The sequence below is a fragment of the Caretta caretta genome, chromosome 11 (assembly GCF_965140235.1).
Source record: "Caretta caretta isolate rCarCar2 chromosome 11, rCarCar1.hap1, whole genome shotgun sequence".
NCBI lineage: Eukaryota > Metazoa > Chordata > Testudines > Cheloniidae > Caretta > Caretta caretta.
This window is the reverse complement of record NC_134216.1, coordinates 11,726,569-11,746,166: the sequence shown is the minus strand read 5'-3', so window position 1 is coordinate 11,746,166 and position 19,598 is coordinate 11,726,569. Positions and strand designations below refer to the sequence as shown.

Below are 19,598 nucleotides of genomic sequence, written 5' to 3'. Positions count from 1 at the left end.
TCTGAATTAGCATTGGAGGGCCTTGTGCAAGGTAGATTAAGATCCTTTTAAGAAATAGTTCATAGCTTCCTACCACCTGCATTCCACAAGGAGGCCATGCTCAATTCCTTACCACTAGCTCTTGCTTAGGAATTATTTATTTGAGCTCCTTGCTTTAAGAAGTCGGATATTCTACATTTGGTCTACAGAATGCAGCCATATTAGAAAGTCTGCAAATGTTGCATCAGTGCCACAATTAAAAACATTGCTCTGCTTGTGTTATCTCCCTTTCCCATCTTGACTATTTAAGTAAGCTCTTCACAACACAAAGGGTCAGACAGTGTAGAAGGCCTAGTCTGATTAGGTCCTGATCTCTAGTAGGGGCTCTTGACATTACTCTGTCTTTTCAAAGGTGTGTCTAGTTTTCTAGGAGCTGGTATGTTTGCTGTTTGTTGCTGCTCTCACCTGACTACAGATAATGCCTTCCAAAACTACTTCTTTTCTAGGTATGATTTAGACAAGTGAGTGATAGTTTGACATGGTCTCTACATTGGGGAAAAAAATAGTCAAAAGTGAGGTTAACAGTCAAAATTCACACCCAGTTTCAACTTTGAAGAGATTCTATAAGATTATGAAAAGGCACATTCCACAATTGGGACGTTTGTTAAGTTATGCTACCTAGCAGTTTTATAGAAATGTGATTATTTAAGTTATTGCAACAGATTGGTAATTAAGGCATGAGATGGCAGAAAGTGACTGTAAGGAATGCCAATTGGCATTCCTACTTAAGAAAAATGAAGTTAGACTAAATAGTGACTTCAGTGATTCAGAATGCTTTTAAGACTTGGCCTGGCCTTCTTATTCCTTCAAGACATTGTTCATACTCAGATTTCAAAGTCAGGCTGATGACAGAAGATAAGGCCCAAGAAATTCTATTTATAAGCAGTTTAACTGTGCAGTTCATAAGCAAAGTGGCATTGGAAGTTTGGGAACTGTTGAAGATATAAAACAAAAATTTAGGACTTTCCTCCTACTGAGTTGGTGTGGGAGGGGAAGAGGGATAGCTCAGTGGTTTGGGCATTGGTCTGCTACACCCAGGGTTGTGAGCTCAATCCTTGAGGGCGCCATTTAGGGATCTGGGGCAAAAATTGGGGATTAGTCTTGCTTTGAGCAGGGGGTTGGACTAGACCTCCTGGGGTCCCTCCCAACCCTGATCTTCTATGACTTACTAGAGTACATATACATGCTCATACCAGAAGTCAGGAACCTCCAATATGCCAGGTTTTATAAAGGTTGAATGGCTTAATACATTTTTGTAAAATGGGTGGCTGGAAAGTGAATTTCCCCCCAAAATGTCCTGTTACCACTTTGCAAACAGGTGATAAAACATGCTGCGATTCACTGGGTGGGGGTTTCTAGATTGTCATAGGATACTGTAAGTAAACAATCAAACTATGTTAATACTTTTATTTTGTCCATAGAAGGCAGACGAATCAATTTGATATCCTAATTCAAGAGATTTTTCCCAAGGCAGATGTGGCATTTCTGAAGGGAGACAATGGTAGCTGTGCATTGCAGAGAGAAGCTATGATAGCTGAGCTGTCAAAGTGTCTCCCCCTCACTTTGAGGGCACCACTGTTCATTGTTATATGCAGAGGAGGAGAGTTGATTATGTGATGTAGTACTATTAGACAAGTCATATGCAGTTAAATTTAATCCCCTCCTTCACATGCAGTAGTATATGGCAAGACTATCACTGCAGCAATCCTCAGGGAAAGGTTTTGGTTTGTTTTTTGTGTGTGCACACGCAAAAGCGTGCACAGGCCTCCTACAACCAAACCAACAATAAAAAATTCTTTCCTCACAGTCTGTTTTGGACAGCTAGTATAACTTAAGTAAAAGAAATTGAAATAGCCCTCAGCTAGGCATGTTTTTTTTTACTAGTATTGCTATAATCCCAACAAGTTTTTCCTGAACAAGACAGTTAATTTTCCACCCTTTCATTCTAACTTTGTAAAGGCAATTGAACCTTGAGCTTCTACAGTTGATATCTACCACCTCCTACCATGAAAGCTAGCTGTGTAACAGATATCCATCGCATCTCATGAAGACAGGTAATTCTTTTAATTGTTCAATTTATGCAACATAGCCTTTTAAGCATAGTCGGATCAAAAGACAAGTAAGGAAACTCATAAAATTCATATATTAAGTTGCACAATCATTCTGAAGGCTCACAAGTTCACATAATCTTCATTAAGTAGTCTCAGTAGCATGTAGCTAAATAAGATCCCAAGTAACTGAGGGGGAAGAAAAGGGTAGAGATAAGAAATTAAGCTTAACCTTGCTAGTGTTTAAAAGTAGTTTTTAAACAATTTACCCATACATTTTAATGGACCCATTGTTGGGAGAATACCATTTCACTGCAGATGGGATCCACTAATACTACTAGACCTAAAAATTCCTTTTTTGCCACGGCACTGATGCTTAGAACATTTGTGTAGATTTAACATAGAATCATAGAAGATTAGGGTTGGAAGAGACCTCAGGAGGTCATCTAGTCCAACCCCCTGCTCAAAGCAGGACCAACACCAACTAAATCAAAGTTGTCTAGTGCACTGCTGCCATTCACACGTTAGTCAAAATATGACCAGTGCTTTCTCAGTCCATAGCTCAGTCAGTCATCACAAAGCAAGGGTGTAGTGGACCAAGTTTAAAGAGACTTGCTTCTTTCACAGGGTTAAATCATTTACTATCCAGTAACTTATGTGCTAATTTAAATCTGTTTAGTTTATTCTGCCTCAGTATTTCAGGTATTGAGCCTTGTACTTCTTCCCATGTTTCGTTTGCATGAGGACCACCACCTGCAGTTTGAAGACAAGACAGGCACTACACAATGTTTACCTGTGCAAATCCAACACTTATGCAAACCCCTCCAATAAGAGCAATATGTTCTTCAGCCCACTTCTTCAGCTTTTGAATGCATCCCTGGAGGGAGGGGGGAAAGAATGTTTGCTAATTACTGCATCTGGCATGTACATTGGAATCCAGTACCCATAAGAGTAGAAAGTGAACTGCATATAAATATGGTACCCCTTTTAGAAAGATCTATTACAATGGGTACAGCAGTCCAATTGTACCATCCATAAAAGAGATAATCCAAACTTTGTTGCAACTGTAACTGATCAAGTTTTATTAAAGATATTTATCAAAGAAAAGATGGCTTGCAAGAGACAAAAAATTGACAGTAATTAATAAGGCTACAATTTCAAATATAGAATCATAGAATATCAGGGTTGGAAGGGACCCCAGAAGGTCATCTAGTCCAACCCCCTGCTCGAAGCAGGACCAATTCCCAGTTAAATCATCCCAGCCAGGACTTTGTCAAGCCTGACCTTAAAAACCTCTAAGGAAGGAGATTCTACCACCTCCCTAGGTAACGCATTCTAGTATTTCACCACCCTCTTAGTGAAAAAGTTTTTCCTAATATCCAATCTAAACCTCCCCCACTGCAACTTGAGACCATTACTCCTCGTTCTGTCATCTGCTACCATTGAGAACAGTCTAGAGCCATCCTCTTTGGAACCCCCTTTCAGGTAGTTGAAAGCAGCTATCAAATCCCCCCTCATTCTTCTCTTCTGCAGGCTAAACAATCCCAGCTCCCTCAGCCTCTCCTCATAAGTCATGTGTTCTAGACCCCTAATCATTTTTGTTGCCCTTCGCTGGACTCTCTCCAATTTATCCACATCCTTCTTGTAGTGTGGGGCCCAAAACTGGACACAGTACTCCAGATGAGGCCTCACCAATGTCGAATAGAGGGGAACGATCACGTCCCTCTATCTGCTCGCTATGCCCCTACTTATACATCCCAAAATGCCATTGGCCTTCTTGGCAACAAGGGCACACTGCTGACTCATATCCAGCTTCTCGTCCACTGTCACCCCTAGGTCCTTTTCCGCAGAACTGCTGCCTAGCCATTCGGTCCCTAGTCTGTAGCGGTGCATTGGATTCTTCCATTCTAAGTGCAAGACCCTGCACTTATCCTTATTGAACCTCATCAGATTTCTTTTGGCCCAATCCTCCAATTTGTCTAGGTCCCTCTGTATCCTATCCCTGCCCTCCAGCGTATCTACCACTCCTCCCAGTTTAGTATCATCCGCAAATTTGCTGAGAGTGCAATCCACACCATCCTCCAGATCATTTATGAAGATATTGAACAAAACCAGCCCCAGGACCGACCCCTGGGGCACTCTACTTGACACCGGCTGCCAACTAGACATGGAGCCATTGATCACTACCTGTTGAGCCCGACAATCTAGCCAGCTTTCTACCCACCTTATAGTGCATTCATCCAGCCCATACTTCCTTAACTTGCTGACAAGAATACTGTGGGAGACCGTGTCAAAAGCTTTGCTAAAGTCAAGAAACAATACATCCACTGCTTATACAAATTCTTATGGCTGAGAATTTACTACTGTTCAAGGAACAACAATTTTTAAAGTGAGAATTATTGCATAGTTAGGAAAGAAACAGACAGACTAAAGATAGGGGGTGGAGGGGGGAGAAAAAGTCAGAGGGTGACCTCTGTGGTGCTTAAAGGTCCTACTGTCAAAAGCCCATGTTTGGATTAGCAAACCAGAAACAGTAGCATGAACAGACATGCTAGACGTGTAGACTCTAAGCACAGGGCAAATTCCAAAGTACAAACAATGGGATAGCAAAAGAACTTCAGGCATAGGAAGAGGGATGGGGATTTTGATAGACTGGTTCCCCCTACTGAAAATAGGTTTTCCATAATTATGCACTTCCTTCCACCATGCAGTTTTTATAGCTGCCTAGTCAAAGGGATAGTGGAGAAGACAAGGTGATGCCAAATTAGAAAAGATCCAACTGACTCAGTTAAACATAGCTTTAATTATAGGTAGTTCACCAGTTTTTTCAAGCATTACAGCAGGCAGAACCAAATGCCATTGCAATCCAGCAAAGTTTCCGAGCCCACTCGGCACACAAGTGATTTTGCTGATTGTTAGCTGCTTCAAATCGCATCATGCTTGCTTCCTCCATGCATATTTCAGCCTTCTAATATAGGCTAGTGCTGAAAAGTGAGGGATATATTTGGAGTGAAGAATTTCTTTGGTATACAAAATATTTTATGTAAGAGCCATTGGCTAGATTTAGAAATTCTGGTGTCAGTTTAGTTGTGAAGCAAGATACTACACCTCCCCTATAAAAGTCTGGATGAGGGGGGCAAATGAGCAGTCAGTCATTTCACTGTTAACATGGATCCCACCACCTCTAATAAGGTTACTTGAGCAATTGTCTGAACCGACCAGGAACAGAAATCCTAAGTGTTATTTTTATTCTACTTTTATCATTATATTGGTACTAAGAGAACAAGAGTTACCTTGTCACCTTTTTAGACAAGTTCACCTCCTGCACATTCAGCCACAGATATATACTTCTGGACCTCTCTCTTTAAAGAAGGGGGAAGGCCTGTTCCATGCCTAGGGTGCTAGCTTGGGACTTGGGAGGTCTGGGTTCAGTTCCCTGGCCCCTGCTACAGATTTCCTGTGTGGTCTTGGGCAAGTCACTTTCTCTGTGCTACAGTCTCTCTCCCCATTTTACAGATTTGGAGGGGGAGAGGGTAGTGGTAATTCCCTACTTCAGAGAAGTGAATAGAAGATAATCTCAATATAGTTGAGAGGTACTACAGTAATAAGGGTATACAGATGCCTTAGACAGGTTTGTTCTAAAGGAATGCTTACCTGTTCTTCTGAAACAGCCAGCTGCATTATAGACAGAGGCTGTAGGCCATAGTTTTAGTAATTTAAAGTTTCCCCAATGAAGGTGACAGGAGCACTGACAAGTTGGCATCACATGCTACCTAGTAAGAGAATTTGTTGCTAGAGCTGAGGAGTAAAGATACCTGTTGGTTAATGTTAGCAGTATCGTTGCTTAGATTCATTCCACAACTTTTCGTTACCATCTTGCAGCAGCTATTTGGAACAGCTGAACTGAGAGATCCAAATGTAGTATTGAACCAGTCGGTGTAGTTCTGAGCACCACAGCACTGGAACTGGAATGAACAACAGTTTAAGTAAGTGAAATAGTGGAATTTTAAGCAAAAAAGATTTCTGCTACAGTGATTTTTGTAACACCCTGAGCCCAAGGCAGAGGTCTTAGGAAGACTTCCAAAGCTGTTCAGATTATTACAGTAGCAGCAGACAGTCCTGGGATGACAAGTTACCTTCCAGCTGGTCTATGTAAGTGGCCTACTTCCCAGTTCTAAAACAGATAGACCTGGTCAAGTTGTTAAGTGAGACTTATTCAAAGAGTTTGTCAGAAGCCATTACTTGCCTTCCCTTTGAGTTTTTAAGCTTTGTGGAATGCCTTTTTTATGCCTGGTTGCATTATTCATTGCAAAACAATCTAACAAATTATAGCATGTTTCTTTTGACTAGATCTTCATTGAGAGAACTCCTTAGGTTATTGTAGTTATAATTGATCATCATTCAGCGAGAGAGAGAGTTCAGATTCTTGCCAACGTGAGGCAAAGATCTTAGATTTCTTATGCTTTTGGTTTGAACACACATTAGTTCGGTTTAGTTTGTTAAATCTCAAGCCTAGACTTGTTTTCTAACCCTTCTGGAGGAAGCAAGATTAAGTCTATTCTTATTTACCCAAAATTAGACATGTTCTAGATATGAAGAGCATTCTTTTTAAATAGGATTTCAGTTAGTCAAGTCATCTTGCTTGGTGATCTCCTGTGGGAGAAGAACTCTCCCATCTCATTCTTTTATTACAACTTGGTTACACATGTCTAATGCAGTTGTACCAGCCCCAAGAAGCTGAACGAAACAAGTAGGATCACTTCATAGTTTGAGCAGAAGCAGATTCTATACTTGAAATTCATTAACAGACGAACCAAAGCAAGATGTAGGTCTCTTATGAAGGGGGTAAGCAGAACAAATTTGGGGGCTTTAGATTAAGAGAAAGATGGAGAGCCCGCAGAAGTGACAGCCTCCATTTTTATGTGCCCTCAGAGGCATACAATACAAAGAAAGTTATAGTGAATTCCTCTATTCATTGTAGCATAGGAGAGATCACTTACATTCTCCTGTAGGTGGTCTATTCCTTTGGTTACTTGGGATTCTCTGTTATATTTGTCAAGAGTCTTCAGGAAGCTTCTCAGTAGGTTGTCATGCAGCTGTAAGTAAAGTAGAATTCGTTATATATGCATACAGAAGAGATGTAACTGTGGACAAGTTCCTGCACACTGCATTGTCCTCCAGAGAATCATGGAAGTACTGGACCCACATAGCGTGCTATTTCTGGCAATGTGTTTTCACCACAAAAATGGCAACATTAACTAGAAGGGGTATTAAAGAAGAAGTGATCTTTGAAAGCTCACTAGGAGACCTTGTATCAAACACAATATTTGCACTTGGAACCTTTCACATGCAAATTTCAAGATCAGAGATTAAATTGAACTATTAGCCAGACATCCTGTCTCTGCACTGTTAGCCATATTTAAGTGCAAGTCCCAAGTCAAAAAAAGAACTTGTTCCATAAATTTCTCCATTTTGTGTGTGTGTGTATGTGCACATACATCCCTAAATGCTTGTTATTGCTGAACACAAGACATTAGTCATGGCACAGACCGTTATGTAGTACTGATTCAATTTCTGCTAGTAGTGAGGCCTGCTGTGGACGAGTTTCTTTGCACCCCATTCTCAGCAGTTGGTTCATTGAGCACCTCTAAGCTCTGGTTCAGAGATGCTAGTGAGCATTGTCATTTCCCTAACTAGAAGGACAATTCTTAAGCTGCTGGAAGAAAAGTAGCCATCAGTCTTACAATTAACATTATGTGGCTTATGCAGTTCGAAAACATTTCCAGCCAGATTTAGACATGGGAGCATTGTTCTTTTTAAGGCTTCTGGTTTTGCTCAAGCCCATAATGAGTTCTAGCTATTTGACTGCTCCAGTAATACAGCCAAAATATGTTTTTTTCTCCATACCGCCTCCTCCCAGATTCTATTTTGCATTTAGAAATAGCAGTGGTGATTTTGGACTTACCATTATGATGTTCAACTAAATGTAAAATATGTTTTCTTGGCAGAAGATGCGATATAAACATCTTTACCATTAGTTTCAGGTTATCCTTATAACTCTAGGGAATACCAATTCTAGTTAATACTGGAGATTAAATTTTAAGATCACCCTCGCTTCCAACCATAAGGAAAACCTAGCTGAGTTCTTAGGGAAGAATTAGAATTCTGCCAATATAAAAGTATTGCTTTGTATACTTCTATTTCGACACCTTTGCATTTGCTGATTTCCCGCTTGCCCCACCTGGTGAAGAGCCAGCTGCATGCTTGATGTTTGGTTACCTCGAGTACTAGTGCCCTCTTTGACCTCCCCCTTAGAGAGGTTTTTCTCCATACTGTTTTATAGCTTTTAGTGGGCCAAGGCTTGAAGTTCTAGGTCTACCCATCTCCCTTCTCTCACCTGCAACCTATGCTAACACCAATCACTGGCAGTCTAGCATGCTGCCACTCAACCCAACTAGGTTTTCAGACCAATTTTAACTATGAAGCTTTGTCAGAGAAACCTGTGGAACTGTAACCTGCAAGTTATTATGCTAATACTTGGAGTCCTTACCTCCCTGGTCGCAATGGTGGCTACTGGTTCAGAAACTTCAATCTCATATGCAAAGCTTTCAGGTAGATACTTCAGCATGTGGTTATACTATAAAAGAGACTTGTGATTCCATAGGTTGTTGCTCCATCTGTCCCAATAAAATTCAACCTAGAATTCTGAAGTGTAGCTGTGATTTCATGGATCTCTAGTAACAGATATTCTACGTTTGGGATTAAACTATAGTAATGTTGCTGTATGGAGAAGAATTCAGTGCTAAAAAGTAGAGTCACTCAACTCAGCAAGTTAATTTTAGAGTTTTGTTGAGCAATTAGTGTGGCTTTTTATAGAAGAACTTCTTAACCATAAATACACTTTCAGCAAAGAAATCTGTGATGCCAACTAGGGTTCCTGGAAAGGACCCTGTACTTGAAACCTCTCACATAAAGAAAGCATGGTATTTGTCAGCACTACACATACTTTAAGTTTCCACACACCTACCTTCGCTCTGTAAGCGTAGGCAGAGATGCCAACTATGATTTCAATCAAGAAGATAATCAGCAGCATGCCTGTGAACTAACAATAATAATTTCAGGTAGCATTCATCTTCTCACAATGCACAGTTAGCATACTCTTGTTTTAGATTAATCCAACCAAACATATCACTAGTCAGTGTTACATATACTATATCAAGAGGCACTGGCATCTTTACCTTGGTTTTATTTTTCCTTGCATCATCCCATAGTTCAATTTTAAATGTATATAAAATTGGAAGATCTATCATAGGAAATGTAAGCCTAAGGGGCCAGCACACTGTGCATCCATCCAAGTCACTTCTGGAAGTAATAGATTATGACAAATAATAAGATGCAAGTAAGTCAGTCACAAGTAGCCAGGTTGAGGGTGTTTGAACACATCCAGAAAGATTTCATGTCAACCCATAATTGTTAAGAGCTGCTATAGTTAGTGCAACTCAGCAAATATTCTGGGGATTGTGTAATTGTCTACAGTCAGATTTCTGTCTCAACTGCAATTAAGTTTTGTGGCATATGACAGACAATATTTTAAAGTTACTAGATGGCCTTAAAGGACTGCATTGTAGGTGTTCAGTCTTCACTAAAAACAAAAAAACATAAAAAACTGTATATTGTGACCAGATGCTTAACACGATTAATATTAACAACATGGGGAGAAGGACAAAGCCCAATATGAAGAAAATAGCTTAAAGAATATTTAGGTAGGATAGATGTATTCAAATTGGCAGGGCTTGATGACATTCAGCCAAGGATACTTAAGGAACTAGCTAAAGCAATCTCAGAACCATTAGCGATTACCTTTGACAGTGTATGGAGGACGGGGGAGGTCTCAGAGGATTGGAGAAGGGGAAACATTGTTCCTCTTTTTAAAGATAGGTACTGAGAGGACTTGTGAATTATAGACTAGTCAGCCTAACATCCATACCTGGAAAGATACTGGAACTAGTTATTAAACAGAAAAATTTGTGAGCACCTAGAGCGGGGGTGGGCAAACTACGGCCCGCAGGCCGAATCTGGCCCCTGAGGGCTTTGGAACCGGCCTGCGGGACTGCCCCCCGTGGTGCTGCAGGCCCCGCGCCGTTCTCAGAAGTGGCCAGCACCACGTCCCTGGGGTCCTGGGTGGGGTTGGGGGGGACAGAGGGCTTCGTGTGTTACCCTTGCCTCCAGGTATCACCCCCCATTGGCCAGGAGCGGGGAACCATGGCCAGTGGGAGCTTCGGGGAGGTACCTGGAGGCGTGGCAAGGGCAGCACGTGGAGCTCTGTGCGCCTCCCGCCCCCCCCCCCCCCCAGCGGCTGCACAGGGACGTGGTTCCGGCTGCTTCCCAGAGTGGCGCAGCGTGGGGCCAGGGAAGGCATGCAGGGAGCCTGCCCTGGCCACGGTGCGTGCCGCTGCCACCCCGGAACCGCTTTAGGTAAGCGGTGCTGGGCCAGAGCCCGAAGCCCTCCTCCCCCCCCCAACTCCCTGCCCAGAGCCCCCTGCTGCACCCCAATTCCCTGCCCAGAGCCCCCTGCTGCACCCCGCGCCCCTCCTGCACCCCAACCCCCTGCTGTCCTGCTGCATCCTGAGCCCCCGTGCACCCCAACCCACTGTCCTGAGTCCCCTGCACCCCCATGCACCCTAACCACCTGCCCTGAGCCCCCGCCGCACCCTGCACCCCAACCCCCTGCCCTGAGCCTACTGCTGTACCCCACACCCCTCCTGCCCCCCAACCCCCTTCCCTGAGCCCCCTGCTGCACCCCTCCTGCACCCCAGCCTCCTGCCCTGAGCTCCCTCCCCTCCTGCACCCCAGCCCCCTGCCCTGAGACCCCTAATACATCCCACACCCCTTCTCTGTCCCAATCCCTTGCCCTGAGCCCATTCCTGCACACTGCACCCCCTCCCACACCCTGCACTCCCTCCCACACTCCAACCCCTGCCCTGCATACAATTTCCCCACCCAGATGTGGCCCTCGGCCCAAAAGGTTTGCCCACCCCTGACCTAGAGATAGTAGAATTGTAGAGGAAAAGCCAACAGGGATTTTTCAAGAACAAATCATGCCAAACCGGCCTAATTTCCTCCTTTGACAGGGTTACTGGCCTAAAGGATAGGGGAGAGCTGTAGATGGGATTTATCTGGGTTTTAATAAAGCTTCTGACACAGTCCCACATGACACTCCTAAGAAAATTCAGGAAATATGGTCCAAATGAAATGACTATAAGGTGAGTGAACAACTGGTTGAAAAGCCATACTCAGTAGTTATCAATGGTTGTCTGTCAGACTAGAAGGACAGATCAAGTGGAGTCCTATGCTGGGTCCAGTACTGTTTAATGTTTTCATTAATGACTGATAATGGAATGGAAAATATGCTGAAGATTTGTAGATCTTTCGGAGGCAGGGACAAGCACTTTGGAGGACAGTATTAGAATTCAAAGTGACCTTGACAGTTTGGAGAAGCAATATATAGTCAAGTGCAAAGTACAACACTTAGGAAGGAGAAGAATAACCACCACCAACTACAAAATGGGAAATAACTAGCTAGGCAAGAGTACCGCAAAAAAGGATCTGGAAATTATAGTGGATCACATACTGAATGAATACAAGTGAACAAGTGATATGCAATTGCAAAAAAGGCTAATAGTCTGGGATGTATTAACAGGAGTGTCATAAGATAGACATTGGAAGTTATTGTTCTGCTCTACTTGGCACCAGTAAGGCCTCAACTGGAATACTGTGTCCAGTTTTGGGCACCATGCTTTAAGAAAGATGTGAATAAATTGGGGAGTCCAGAGGAGAGCAACAAAAATGATAAAAAAGGTTTTGAAAACCTGACCTATGAGGAAAGGTTAAATAAAACTGGGCATGTTTTGTCTTGAGGAAAAAAAAAAAAAAAAAAGAGACTGTGCATGGGTCTTCTAACAGCCCTTAACATATTTGAAGACTTAACCAAAGGACTGTGTTCAATTGTTCTCCATGTCCACAGAAGTAGTAGGACAAGTAGTAATAGGCATAATCTGTGGCAAGAACATAAGAACGGCCATACTGGGTCAGACTAAAGGTCCATCCAGCCCAGCATCCTGTCTACCGACAGTGGCCAATGCCCCAGAGGGAGTGAACCTAACAGGTAATGAACAAGTGATCTCTCGCCTGCCATCCATCTCCACCCTCTGACAAACAGAGGCTAGGGACACCATTCCTTACCCATCCTGGCTAATAGCCATTAATGGACTTAACCTTCATGAATTTATCCAGTTCTCTTTTAAACCCTGTTATAGTCCTAGCCTTCACAACCTCCTCAAGCAAGGAGTTCCACAGGTTGACTGTGCGCTGAGTGAAGAAGAACTTCCTTTTGTTTGTTTTTAACCTGCTGCCCATTAATTTCATTTGGTAGCCCCTAGTTCTTACATCATGGGAACAAGTAAATAACTTTTCCTTATTCACTTTCTCCACACCATTCATGATTTTATATACCTCTATCATAGCCCCCCCTCCCCCAGTCTACTTTTTTCCAAGCTGAAAAGTCCTAGCCTCTTTAATCGCTCCTCATATGGGACCTGTTCCAACCCCCTAATCATTTTAGTTGCCCTTTTCTGAACCTTTTCTAATGCCAGTATATCTTTTTTGAGATGAGGGGACCACATCTGTACGCCGTATTCAAGATGTGGACGTACCACAGATTTATATAAGGGCAATAAGATATTCTCCATCTTATTCTCTATCCCATTTTTAATGATTCCTAACATCCCTGCTGCTGCACACTGTGTGGACATCTTCAGAGAGCTATCCATGATGACGTCAAGATCTTTTTCCTGATTAGTTGTAGCTAAATTAGCTCCCATCATATTGTATGTGTAGTTGGGGTTATTTTTTCCAATGTGCATTATTTTACATGAAATTTCATTTGCCATTTTGTTGCCCAATCACTTAATTTTGTGAGATCTTTCTTAAGTTCTTCAGTCTTCTTTGGTCTTAACTATCTTGAGCAGTTTAGTATCATCTGCAAACTTTGCCACCTCTCTCCAGATCATTTATGAATAAGGTGAATAGGATTGGTCCAAGGACTGACCTTTGGGGAACACCACTAGTTACCCCTCTCCATTTTGAAAATTTACAATTTATTCCTACCCTTTGTTCCCTGTCTTTTAACCAGTTCTCAATCCATGAAAGGATCTTCCCTCTTATCCCATGACAACTTAATTTACTTAAGAGCCTTTGATGAAGGACTTTGTCAAAGGCTTTCTGGAAATCTAAGTACACTATGTCCACTGGATCCCCTTTGTCCACGTTTGTTGACCCCTTCAAAGATCTCTAATAGATTAGTAAGACATGATTTCCCTTTACAGAAACCATGTGGACTTTTGCCCAACAATTTATGTCCTTCGATATGTCTGACAATTTTATTCTTTACTATTATTTCAACTAATTTGCCTGGTACTGACGTTAGACTTACTACTCTGTACTTGCCAGGATCACCTCTAGAGCCCTTTTTAAATATTGGCGTTACATTAGCTATCTTCCAGTCATTGGGTACAGAAGCTGATTTAAAGGACAGGTTACAAACCATAATTAACAGTTCTGCAATTTCACATTTGAGTTCTTTCAGAACTCTTGGGTGAATACCATCTGATCCCGGTGACTTGTTACTCTTAAGTTTCTCAATTAATTCCAAAACCTCCTCTAGTGACACTTCAATCTGTGACAATTCTTCAGATTTGTCACCTACAAAAGACAGATCAGGTTTGGGAATCTCCCTAACGTCCTCAGCCGTGAAGACTGAAGCAAAGAATTCATTTAGTTTCTCTGCAATGACTTTATCATCTTTAAGTGCTCTTTTTATATCTTGATCATCCAGGGGCCCCACTGGTTGTTTAGCAGGCTTCCTGCTTCGGATATACTTAAAAACAGTTTGTTGTTACCTTTTGAGTTTTTGGCTAGCTGGTCTTCAAACTCTTTTTTGGCTTTTCTTATTACATTTGTACACTTAATTTGGCAGCGTTTATGTTCCTTTCTATTTACCTCACTAGGATTTGACTTCCACTTTTTAAAAGATGCCTTTTTTATCTCACTGCTTCTTTTACATGGTTGTTAAGCCACAGTGGTTCTTTTTTTAGTTCTTTTACTGTGTTTTTTAATTTGGGGTATACATTTAAGTTGAGCCTCTATTATGAGGTCTTTGAAAAGCGTCCATGCAGCTTGCAGGGATTTCACTCTAGCCACTGTACCTTTTAATTTCTGTTTAACTAACCTCCTCATTTTTGCCTAGTTCCCCTTTCTGAAATTAAATGCCACAGTGTTGGGCCGTTGAGGTGTTCTTCTCACCACAGGAATATTAAATGTTATTATATTATGGTGTCTATTTCCAAGCAGTCCTGTTATAGTTACCTCTTGGACCACATCCTGTGCTCCACTCAGGACTGAATCAAGAGTTGCCTCTCCCCTTGTGGGTTCCTGTCCCAGGTATTTTTTGGAGGAATTATATGATCCTAGGTTTGATTCTTGTGGCTTTATGCATATGAATGTTACAACCTCTCCCTTTCCTTCCTGCCTTACAAATATTCCCATTAGGAGGGGTTCTGTTTCCTGCTTAATTCCAAAGTCTCCTTTGCAGTCAGCCAATTTAATTCTTATTGGAGTAAGATGCTACTTTGGTTACCCATTGGAGTGATCAAATATTTAGAACATAGTAGTTTGCTAACAAACTAGCCACCGGCATCTAGATGCCATTATCTGCTATAGAGTCCAGGGACCCATATTTCCAAGCCACATTTCCCAGAGAATGCTCATTTAAAAAACAAAAAGTGATTTCCTTCAGCTTAAGTGAAGTTTGAGTATTTAGGGCCCAAACCCACAAAAACTCTGCATCTCTCCTCCTAGAGTCAGGACCTATATATGCTGGCCAGGTCATCCAATTTTGTTTACAGTGCTTAGTACTTAAGACACACTGTTCAAGAAAAATGTAAGATACAAAAAAGTTTTCATGTAACTACTATTACATGTAACAGCTATAAGTTCAATAGCTGATATTTGGCTTGTTCTTTCCAAAACTAGGAGGTTTATTTCAGAAGCTGATTTGGCTACAGCTGTAGTCTGCTGCTTCTATTGATTTGAGGGACTTAGAAGGTCCTGTCTTCTAAGAAATGTGCTCAACTCCTAGTGGCATTAGTGGAAAGAGAGACCCTATAATAGGCAGGTAAACCCAGTATGTGGAGAGTGAGCAAGGAGAGGAAAGAGGTAACCTAGTACTTTGCATATTTGTTATAGACAACAGGATTTTTTAAACTACTAAAATAGCCCTGGAAATCAATGGGCAACATCAACATCTGTACAGACCACTGCGTATATTGTTCTATCGTTTTTGAACATCAGAATTGCACACTGGTTTCAATGGAAAGTTGTGCTGCAAAAAGATGTCTGCAGCATCTGAATCAACACCGTGCATGGGGGGAAAAAAAAGCTTCCCCACATAAGAGGATTAACCCAAGTATGCTGAACTCCCAAATCCATATTTAGGCAAAGCTTAAGTGTCAGGTAGACACAAATCCCACTGAAGTCAATAGGAGATGCACATCCTGAGCAATTTTGAAAAGAATCAAGTTATTCATTTAGTGCCAGAAAATGACTTGAGCAGTCTAACTTAAGTGCTCATGTTTGAAAAGTTTGGCTGTAGCCCTTTAGAAGCTAACTTTTTGCCATTATCCCGTCCCACTAAAGTAACTGCACTCAGAGACTGGAGTGTTAGTTTTATATATAAAATTCAGAATCTGGGTAGCCCTGCAACTGGAATGAGCGATATACTTGTTTGTTCTCCAATAATTAGCCCTTTCACACTCATAAGCATTGGCAAGTCAGTTCCCAAACATGTTACATTTGAGATAAAAGCTTGTTTCACTTCACCCCATAGTACCACCTTAACCTTCAGAGATTTGTAAACCAACATCAGATGCATCAGTGTTAGAAGGCAGGTGTGGACAGTGCAGAAGTGAGTATGTGGGGTTCAGCAAGGCACCCTCAACATATAGCCACTGCTTTCACCCTATTGCTTAAGGAAGATTTCTTTAACCTCTGAAATTTACACTCTAGAGCCCACATAGACAAGACATCAAGCTAAAGATGGTTTACCACTTTGATCATCGTATGACTGGACTTCAATATGGCAATTGCACCAAAGGCTGAGACAGAGATGATCACACCACCAACAATGGTGATAATCACAGGGACACCAGACGAGGTTTCATTCACCAACACGAAAGCATCATGGAGTTTCATCTGAACAGAGACTCCTATGCACAGGAGCACAACCCCAGAAACCTGGAAGGAGTAGGGGGAGAGAGCAGATAACATTAAAGTCTGTCAGATAGGAACAATCTGAATGATCAAAGATCCTTTATCAAAATGTAGCTCCCAATAGCCATCAGCCCACTGAAGAGACTACAATACAAGAATCCTCTTTGAAGAGATTTTACTTGTTGGTATCTCATGTTGAGCACAATGGAACATCATGCTATTTGTTCAAGGCAATAGTCACAGTAGTTTCCAGCTCTACAATGAGGCCCATCTCCAAGTGTACCATAATAGCAAGTTGCGCCTTTCATGGACTTTGGAGGGATGGGTGGGGGAGGAAAAGAGGCAGGGCATCCAAGTCTGCTTCTGGCTAGGTCTGTCTACACCTTCAACGTTGAGTCAATCCCTCTTGACTACCCTAGCTTGAGTGAAAGCAGCCAGACTGTGAAACAACACCTGAGCTGCACTGTGGTTGTGTTAGCAGCTAATGAGTTGGGCTAACTCCAGCTGTAGCCTGCACTGCTTCTGGGGCCAGTTAATTCAATTTAGGCCACCATGATCACACACAAGAATCCTTGAATGGAGATGGGCTTGCATTGGGGCAACACTTAAGTTAACGCTGCAGTAAAGACATTCCATTGCCTCTCTCAAGCATATGGGAATGGACAGAACAAGACTTGTTGAGAGACTCCTCTAAGCAAGATTGGTGGAGTCAGCAGTGGTCACTGACAAAGTGAACTGCAACAAGAGTTGGACTTTTGACATCAGTTGTTCTAAAGTAGTGAGCAGCTCCCATCTTCCCCATTTTAGTTAAAGATGGGAAGGAGTGTAGGTTAGGAAAGGGATAGGGAAATGCCTCCTATTATATAACAAGGATCCCTCCAACCAAGAAAGAACCACCTTTAAACAGATCGGAGAGGGAGTCCCTTACAGTCTAAGAGGAGAAAGAGAGAAGACGACTTTTAAGAATATCTACCCTTGAGACACACACAATAGCTGATTAGGTCCTCCTCTCTCAGCATGAAACCAGACTTGTAACTAACAAAGATTCCTATTTAAAAAAAAGTAGGTTTATATGTAAGGCTATGGTAACATAGCGTCTTTCTTTACTCTTGTTGGAAAACCGCCTCCAGAATGTTGCTGTTTAAAGTTTGCGTGTGATTAACTGCTTTCTCTGGCGAGAGATTAGTTTTTCACACTAATAACTGGTTAATTACACAAACCAAAACAAGACTTTCAAATACTCAACTCTTGGGAAATAAGCAGGTCAAGCTTTAATACACAGTTTAAAATAGATCAGCTTCATTTTCCACCAGGCCCCGTAAAGGAAAAAAGTGCCTTCCTAATAGTCTTGAATCCTCTTTAAATCAGGTTCAGAGTTGATATAACTGGTGGAAGCCACTCATTTAACAACAAACTACTGGAGGATAAAAACTAGAAGTAGTATCCTAGACAAGCAATTAACTGAAAACTTTAAAAAAAAAAAAAAACCAAACAACCACCCAGCACATCACCTACAACATATCTTACAACAGACACTAGTTAAAAGATTAAAATAAATAAATCCTTGTTACAGTGAATCACTCTAATGCTCAAATAAATTGGTTAGTCTCTAAGGTGCCACAAGTACTCCTTTTCTTTTTGCGAATACAGACTAACACGGCTGTTACTCTGAAACCTATTATAAAATATAGTACTTTGTATCACTACTATATATACACACACACACTAAGAGAAATTGAGACATATATATACACACACACACACACTCACCCTACAAACCCATAATTACAGAGCATCTAATACAATAATAAAAACTGTTAGGAGAACAAAAAAACACCACCACCACAAAACAAAACAAAACCCACAGAACAAACAAAAGCCCAACAACAAATGACTACATAGGATTAGAAGAAACATTAAGACTTGATTAGCATTTCCTATTACACACTTCAAAATTAATCTTAACATTCATCTAGGAGTTATATATTATTATCAAACTAAAAAGGTATACATAAATAGTTATATTTTTCATTGAATTCATTAGTGTGATAAACATAACTTTTCAGATGACAAGAAGTTTTTTAAAAAGTTAATCAAGATCCAAACAGGATTAAACAAAAGATAAGTCAAAAGATAGTAAAAATCTTACCCAATAAAACAAATCAATAAAATATAAGCAAACTTTAATTAATATTAGCTTCTTGCTAGAATCTATTTTCCTCATTTTGCCAGCTAACCACTAGACCATTCCTGCTAGGAACATCACAAGAGACAGAAATAATATTTCTGATATGGGTTTGTAATTGCCACCCTTGTCAGCAATTTAAATCTAGTTCTGTTCTTATTGGCAAATTTCAATTAGATTAAAGATCCACAGGTGTAATTGTTAAGGACCACATTCTGACATGCTTATGCGCCTACTGAGTAATACATTACTCTGTCAATACCCCCATTGGTTCCAACGGGAATACTCAAGGAATAAGATACTACATATGGGGAGAAAGGGTATCAGAATTTGCCCTTATGTACTAGCTACATCAGAGGTGGGCAAACTACGGCCCGTGGGCCACATCCAGCCTGTGGGACTATCCTGCCCAGGCCCCGGAGGCTCACCCCTGGCCCCTCCCCCCGCTCTTCCCCTTCCCCCACAGCCTCAGCGCTCCAGGCTGCTCTGCGTAGGAATGTGCTACTGGTAGCAGTTATGGAGAGCAATTTACTACAGTACACCGGCGCAATGCTCTGGGCGGTACGGCTGTAGCGCAGCCAGCCACCATTGCTCTGTGCTGCACGGTAAGGGGTCAGGGAATGGGGGGGTTGGATAGAGGGCAAGGCAGTTCGGGGTGGTGGTCGGGGTGGAGATGTGGATGGCGTCGGGGCAGTCAGAGGACTGGGAACATGGGGGGTTGAATGGGAGCAGGAGTCCCGGGGGGCAGTCAGGAAGGGGGGATGTGGTGGTGGGGGGCAATCGGGTTCCGGGGGCGGTCAGGGAGCAGGTGTGTGTGTGTGGAGGATGGGGTAGGAGTCCTGTGGATGCCGTCAGGGAACGGGGGGGTTGGATGGGGCAGGAGTCCCGGGGGGGGGAGGGGCATCAGCAGATGAGACGCAAGGGGGGGGGCAGATAGGGGGCAGGGTTACAGCCTGGCACAGCCTCCCCTAACCAGCCCTCCATACAATTTCTGAAACCCG

The 19,598-nt window shown here is 42.1% G+C and overlaps 1 protein-coding gene across 1 annotated transcript; it reads right to left on the bottom strand.

The window, feature by feature from the left end:
• Positions 1–481: 481 nt before the first annotated feature.
• Positions 482–18,636, bottom strand: LOC125644710 (CD63 antigen-like). The gene is made up of 8 exons (XM_048869079.1): positions 18,562–18,636; positions 16,248–16,436; positions 9,115–9,189; positions 7,088–7,183; positions 5,903–6,052; positions 2,881–2,964; positions 2,215–2,276; positions 482–524 (listed from the first exon to the last, which is right to left on the bottom strand). Exons 1-8 carry the CDS (start codon positions 18,634–18,636, stop codon positions 482–484), a joined length of 774 nt encoding a protein of 257 aa, XP_048725036.1.
• Positions 18,637–19,598: the final 962 nt, after the last annotated feature.